A 7756-nucleotide genomic window follows, 5' to 3' on the forward strand; every position below is an offset into this window, starting at 1 on the left:
GTTCCTATAAATTACTGGAATAGCTTTTTATCGGATAAAGTAAGACTAAGCTCATAAGCTTATTATCTCATGTCAGAACAAGTTGATAGATTAAATAATCAAAAAAACTTATAAAAATAAGTGTTGCAATATAATCATTTTATCAGTAAAATGATGTCATTACAGCTACCGGTCTGAAAGCAACACCGCTAAGACCGTCATGTCCGTAAACAACTCTTGTTTACTATGTAGATTAGTTTGATATGGATTTTGAGTAGAGCTCTTCATGAACGGTACGACCTGTTAGATCAGACCATTCATCCTGTTAGAATAGCGGGTTTAGACACGAGCTCGGGTGATGAGGAAAAAAGACGAACATGCTCATCCAACCCGTTATATAATTATATCAATTAAAAAAATTGTAAATTAATATTTTATTAAAAAAATTTAATAGTGGTTTTAGGTTAGACTTCTTCTATGAGTACCAACCGCCTCTCAAATACGTGTAACATGTTATATAATAAGTCCCAAATCTCGGTCTTGAAATATTATGTGGTTAAAGTTTTTGTTGTTGAAGAATCCAAATTTCGAATTCTTGGAGAGAAAAAGTCCATAATCTGTATTTTATGAAAATGTTTTTTCGTTACACTGTATAAGACTCTTGATCCTTGTCTCGCTCTCACCGGATAAGATTTTTGGTCCTTATCATATTCATCAAGTAATGTGACTTGATAAACGCTTACACATGTAAGTTTTGGTTAACGGCCCTAAGTTTTTTTAAATGTAATTCTTTTAGGCCTATTACCCCGTTGACAAGCCCGGCCCCCGCCCGTTTATATGATGAGTACGAGTATCCCACAAAAACAAGCTTGGGTTAGCTATATTACGTCCATCGCACAAGAGAATTATATTAGACCCGGCTCGTCACCATACAAATATGCAAATGATCACCTCTAATTTTGAGTTAGGACCACTGATTTCGAATCTTCAGCCATATATGGCGATCGTTCAACATTGTCGGGAAAAACTCGAAATTCGAACTCGTTTATCGATGAACTTCTTTATTGCTTTGTCAAATAGTACATAAGGCCTAAATTTTCTACACTTACATTTCGAGAAGATGAAATTTGCTAGAAAAACAAGTCAATCTGGCTTCGAAATTGACACGGTGGTCCAGAATTTTTCACGATTACTCTGCATGTTCCCATACGATACGAGTCAAAGTTTCCGTCCCCGATGGTATAGCACGGTCCAAGCTGCTAACAAACTTGGGGTGTTATAGGAGCTTGATTCCTCGTGATCCAAGTTACAACCAACCAGTCGTGCCCGTGGTGGTGGAGATAGCAGTTCCATAACCTTCTCTGCGGCAACAATCTGTTCCACCTGAACCCCTTCATTATTCATTAGTTTCCTGAAACGAAACAACTCTACTATCATAAAAACTCATTCAGTCATACCCGTCCAAATTCTTGGTGTCAGCAAACAAAACGAGCACTGTATATTCCACGTGGAAAGGTGGGGTCAGGGGTTAAGATGTATGCAAACCCGACCTCTATCTTGAAAAGTAGAGCTACTATTTCTATGAAGACCCCATATTTTTTTTATGTCATCAAACCAAATGAGCCAACATATCCCATCAAATGGTGGGGTTTGTGGGTAAGACGTATGCAAACTTGACCTCTATCCTGAAGAGTATAACGGATGTTTCCATGTAGACCCCAGGCAAATTAAACGGACCCAATATATCCCATGTGGAGGGATGGAGGTAAGGAGTTGCTTGGTTGGTTTTTCATTAATTCATGTATGAATAAAGTTGTCTATGTGAATTAATCTATCCGTATACATTTGAATTTTTTTTGTTTGGGAGAGTTCTTTCATCGATGAAAGGAGTGTGTTTTTTAATTGGGAGAGACATGTTTGAAAAAAAACTTGACTTCTTATATAAAGCTCCCCTAGAAGCTTACTGAAAAAGCCACTTTTTATATCATTAAGCCACTACCAAACAGTTATATATAGCTGACCGAATACGCTTGGAGTACCGTTAAGCTCCTAATAAACAGGCCCTAAGATGTACATAAACCTGACCTCTATCCTGAAGAGTATAGTGATTGTTTTCATGAAGATCTCATATAGTGAAAAGTGTGAGAAAGGGATCTTGGTGTCATCAAAAAGATACAAAAGGAAAACAACAATCAACTGAAATTGAGGTACGCAAATTTAACGGGATCTTACCTGAGCAATGATGCAAGTTTTGTGGGTGTGCAATCACGAAAGAGGACTTCGGGAATCACAGATGAACCAAGAAGGATATTTGGAAGGGAGATGTAGGGTATTTTCGCTTTATAACGTATCACCCACTCCGTCAAGAAATGGGCTCGGTAGGCAACAACACATGGTAATCTTGCAAGCTGCAACTCCATTGCTACAGTCCCTGATGTGCATAACGCCACCCTGCTTGCCTGCATCATAATGTCATTCTATAAGGCTCGATACTGATATTCTATAAACACAAAATAAGGGACATATATGTGTTATAGCACAAAAAGGATTACATGATCACATAAGATTAATATACATACACACACACACACAAGAGTGCAATAATTATCATTTACCACAACTGCAATTGTTCCAAAAAAGAAGAGGGAGTCGATTTGTCCATCATTTCACATATTATGGTCAAGAAGAAGTTACAAGTTTTTTCCTTGACCTTTCCAAAAGTTTCTTCTATTTTGCTATGGATTTTACGTATGGACAATTCTTCAATATCTTGTTCCTTCGCCTAGCCTCCTCCGTCCCTCGGGACCAACAAGGGGTAGTACAGGAATATTCACCAACTGTTTCCTTTGGCCTAGTGGTATCCGGCCGTTTCGCCTCCCAGGAGGTCAGGGTTCAAGCCTCACCAAGGGTGAGAGGAGGGTGTGTGAGTTTATTTGTTGCATTTTCCGTATATAATATTATAAACTTCAAAAAGAGCACACAAGTTTTCGACTGATATTGCAGAAACAAACATTAAGATGGAGGAAAAAGTGAATACTAAACTTTTGCTTTCTAGGAGAGAATCAGTGAAGGGTCATGAAACTTTTAATCAATTATTTTCTGTAAATTTTTGAATAAATACTACTAATAGAGAAAACTGACCCCTTTTTCTGTTAGGCCCTGGACAAGTGCCCATCCCGCCCCTGCCCAGGAACAGCCATGTGACTTCATTACTCTGATCCAGTGGTGATGATGGGATCAAAAATTATAGCATATGTGAAGATTCTTGAAGTTAGTATCCTCTTAACTAAGAACTATTTCAAGGGTCTTATGTGTTTCTATTTATTAACCCATCATGTCCTGATTGATCTTTAATAGTCATTAAACAAATTCTAGCTGTGAATCCAATCATCTATTTATTGGATGAATAATTACAAAAACACCCTGAACCAAACACCAACGATAATCTCGGGAACATTTTAAGCACGGATTAAATATACAGAGCACATGCAAGCACAAAATGAAGAAACTTGATGTAGTCTTAGTGTACTATATATGTATGGAACACGGGTTAGAGATAAGTCCGGACCCATGTAAAATAAGGAAAGGAAATATCTGCGTCAGATCGAAATACAAAGTTATATTTCCCAAGGACCTTGACCATATAAAAGATGGTCAATTATGCTTCAAATATCTTGTCTTATTTTTCTAAAATTAAAAAAAAAAAAAATCAGCAATAAGATTTTCAGTTCTATGGCAATTATCAAACAAAAGAAAAAAATTGCAAAATGAAGTATTACTTACACTAAATGCATCATACTTGGTGCATGGTGATCCTCCTGGAACCAATACCACAGACGTAGACCACTCATTGATGGCTCTTTTGATGTAGTCTTGTACATGTTGGTTAGGTGCCACATGGATTACTGTCGTCAAGTCTTCAACGTAGCCCTTTAGAAGGTTCATGGTTTTTAAGTAAATGGGTAGCATACGAGTCACTTCTTGTATTCTACTCCCAGGAAGCAAGCTAAGGATTGTCGACCCTACAAAAATCATACACACATTTTAGTAAGGAAATATAAAAAGTTGAATATGAGATCAATTCAAGCAATCCCAAAGCGGAAAAAGTAGGAGTAGCATTTGGACCAAATTCACCATTTAAAATTTTTATAGAAAAATTGCACAAGTTAATGCACATTGTGTCTCTTCATAAGTACACTAAAAATGTAAAATTTAGCGATTTTGATGGTAACTTTGGTCGTACCATAGAAATACTCCACTGAAAGAGTAGATATTTTTGCAATCTCAGAATTTCTTGGTGGTTGGGGAGGGAGGAGTTACAAAAGCCATAATAGGATTGATTATTCAGAAAACAAATATATGCTGTTTTGGCCCTAACATCCACAAGTAATGGCAGATTGTATCTTTTCAGTGGTCAAGTGCTTTGCCCTTCATAAAAACAGCCAATGTACTCTCATCACCTGAAGAAATTCCGTATTTACTCCGGAACACATCTGCATTTCCTTGCACCTCCCATCCCTTTTCTGTTGTAGCCTTTCCCTGACCATAAATGTAAAAGTCATGGCATGAAATGTGTAACAATTAGCTGGTTGATTGCATATTCAGAGTAATAATGCAAAACCCATGAGCATAACAGTCGTTGAGAGAAAGAAAGAATAAAACTTGAGACTGTACACTAGTACCGAATTCAGCTCTAGCATATCTTCCAACACGGGATGACCCACAAAGGTTGCAGCTACTCCATGAGATTTGCAAACGTTCTCCTCAAATGGAAGAATACACAAAACATGATCTACAAACTCAGAAAGCCCCTTAAGTCTTGCTTCACCACCTTTCCAGGCCCAGAAAGATGGTGCTACATAGTGGAAGTGTAAAGGAGCACTAGGTCCTTGTCGGCCAAATCTAGCTGCAAAAATCATTCCCCCATGTTCCTACACCATAAATATTATGAATAAGGAAAATCTAAAATACATCATTGAACTTGAGGAAGATGATCAGAGAATTACCCCTTAACTGCTTTAGGAGACGAAAAGAAAATCCCTTGGAATCAATTGTCACTACAACATGAGGACGAAATGAGACTGCAGCCTCAAATGTTTGCTTCAGTCTGACCTGAAAATTTTAAGTTCAATAATAGGTCTGAGTCATATGCAATCCCTGCTGCTTCTGTTTCATCCTATGAACTATAAGAAGAGTTCTAGATTGTGTTTAATGTGTTTATGCATTGTTAATTAATGTAGTTCCTCCATTCTTAAGAAGAAAAAAGAGAACTTCACGGATTTAGAGTTTTCTGATGTCAAAACTTATTGACAGAAACAGAATACAGAACTCATATAAATTTGTTACTGACATCACCAATATTTTTCAATTTATAGCAGTTGTTAAGAAGTCAAATGTTGTTAGAATAAAGCCTTTAACTATTCAGTCACATTGCATCTCTTCTTTACAAACGGAGAGAAGGTGAAGAAACTATAAAATTTTATGAAACTTACTTGGAACTTATTTAGATGTGGCAACAACTCCAAAATTCCCATCACTGCAATATCTTCCATGGGGAAAAGGGACTTCAGTCCATTCTTTGCCATCATAGATCTAACGAATGACATAACCAATATTTGTACTTTATTATTAATGAAGTTGCAAAGAAGAACACATGCACAAATCTGCTACACACACACACACATATATGTGTGTGTGTATGTATGTATCATACAAAATCGGAAACTTTGTGAAATTATGGGTGGTGGTGTGAATTTGAAGAACCTGATAGCATAAGCTCCACTCGACTGCTAAATACAACATATTTTCAGGAAAATACAAACAAAACCCGTTGATTAATGCCAATACCACCAAAACCATGGTACGTAAAGAAAACAACAATCATGTATTGTGAAGAACAACAAAAAAGGTTCAGTGAAACAATAACTTATTAGTTAAGAGTAATAGTTGAGAAAAGTATAGTTGAGAAAAGTATACCCTCCAACACCAGCAATACGTATAGGGTATGGTGAAAGCTTCTTCAGTGCAGCTATCAAACGAGAACCAATAGCATCTCCCGAAACCTCCCCTGCAACTAAAAATATCCTCATTTCCCCATCTTTGGAAGCCACATCAACTCCAGCTCGGCTGGAAGTGGAGAAATATTTTCTTACTGACGGCAAAAAGACCAAATTGGTTCTTCTATTTGGATTCCGGATAACCTTAAGTAACATTAGGATGTTCACTGCAAATCAGAAGTCAGATAAGTCAAGAATCTGCACAAACTTTAGGCACCCAGAACACATTACATATTGATGAACACGCAAATATATAACCCCTTTCCACAGTTCCACCCTGTCTTAATCCGAGTTCCACCATTCTAATTTTTGTTTATGTGACACGAATTTTTATCTTACAGGAAAGAAATGAATGATGAACAAACGGAAACTATCATCCTTCCTGCTCATACTTCTACAATGATATTTTGAGTTCAATGGTACAAGATTACAGTAATGGATCAATAATAACATATTGATGTCACATTCGCTCAAATTCAAAATTGTCAGACACATCATCAATTTCAAAGCCAAAATGTAACCTGTTCAATACCAAGGTCAAATTATATCTCTAATACAAAAGGATGTTCTAATTTTTCTGATATACCACCCTCAAAATAGAATACAGACTTTGTACTAATTTCTTACCTTCACTTTCAATTCCAACAAATTGGTTCGATGCTTAACGTGCTTATTTCCTTTTCTTTCATGAGTTCATAATCCAAAGAGATTGTAAAGTTAAGAAGTACCTTTGATTCGGAATAGTCAAAAGATATATACTTTCCAACGGAGGGAGCAAGCCATACGCAACAATTACAGATATTTTGGGAGGTTATACAGGAAGAGAAGAGTCATGGGATCATCTCGAAAGTTAAAAGTAGGCATTGCCGTCATAAAACAACCAGTATTCAGATATTATACACTATATCAAACATTATACGTGTGTATATATATACTATATATATATATATATACTTTTACGTATAGAGAAGGACGGAGACGGAACCTGAAAGGAGCTCAATCGGTGGAGATAGCGGCTGTCGGAGGCAAAGAAGGTGATGTATACGACGGCGAGTTCAGTTTGGACGATGGATTGATGTTGGGTAGAAGTTAAAACCTGTTCTTAATTTTTAACCTAATTTATGATTTTGATTTTGAAAAATCTGAACCAATTCATCATAACCAAATGCTTAACTGGTTAGTGTGATTACCGAGTAATTTTCCAACATGATAAGGGGTTAAAAATCTTACCCGATAATAAAAATGGAAAGTCTTGCTCAGTAAGTAGTAAGTGAGGGTGATGGATGTTATCCAGATAAATATTTATCTGGTAAATTATTATATACTCTATCATTTTAATGTACTACAATCTTATCTAATAAAATAAATTATAATATTAATTTCGATAAATGCTTATCAAATAAACATTTAAGTAATCAGCCCTTAAAGTCTTGTTTTACTTTTAAACGGTGGTAAACAAAATAACAACACTTGTAATCAACGAAATGGAAGTTGGCTTGCGCCTCATCAATTCTACGCATGCTCCTCTCAACCGACAAAATTAGTGGAAGTATACTACTATTATTTAGGGAGGTTTGTTAAATACTTATTGAATAAGCATTTATCAATAAAAATTATCACTTTCACTTATTTTAAGAGACAATATTACCATCTATCAAAAGTGGATCGTTGGTATTCATCTTTTACCTGATACATGTTAGTCAGGTAAAAGTTTTCTTTCT

General features: G+C 36.2%; 1 protein-coding gene across 1 annotated transcript; it reads right to left on the bottom strand.

The window, feature by feature from the left end:
* Positions 1 to 1025: 1025 nt before the first annotated feature.
* LOC112500933 (probable lipid-A-disaccharide synthase, mitochondrial) lies at positions 1026 to 7087 on the bottom strand. Its single transcript, XM_025104551.1, has 9 exons — positions 7021 to 7087; positions 5956 to 6202; positions 5472 to 5571; positions 4986 to 5091; positions 4662 to 4885; positions 4440 to 4518; positions 3763 to 4001; positions 2212 to 2438; positions 1026 to 1390 (listed from the first exon to the last, which is right to left on the bottom strand). The coding sequence occupies exons 2-9, from the start codon at positions 6189 to 6191 to the stop codon at positions 1198 to 1200; spliced, it is 1404 nt and encodes a 467-aa protein (XP_024960319.1). The 5' UTR covers positions 6192 to 6202; positions 7021 to 7087; the 3' UTR covers positions 1026 to 1197.
* Between the last annotated feature and the right edge of the window lie 669 nt (positions 7088 to 7756).

Source organism: Cynara cardunculus (assembly GCF_001531365.2).
Source record: "Cynara cardunculus var. scolymus isolate 2C chromosome LG 17, CcrdV1, whole genome shotgun sequence".
NCBI classification, from domain to species: Eukaryota; Viridiplantae; Streptophyta; class Magnoliopsida; order Asterales; family Asteraceae; genus Cynara; species Cynara cardunculus.

Excerpts from the sequence above, each read along its gene's own strand:
- LOC112500933 (XM_025104551.1), bottom strand. The coding sequence starts at position 6,191 with ATGTTACTTAAGGTTATCCGGAATCCAAATAGAAGAACCAATTTGGTC. Across the intron at positions 5,092-5,471 it reads CACATCTAAATAAGTTCCAA|GTCAGACTGAAGCAAACATT; the intron begins GTAAGTTTCATA and ends TAAAATTTTCAG. Across the intron at positions 4,519-4,661 it reads ATATGCTAGAGCTGAATTCG|GGAAAGGCTACAACAGAAAA; the intron begins GTACTAGTGTAC and ends ATTTATGGTCAG.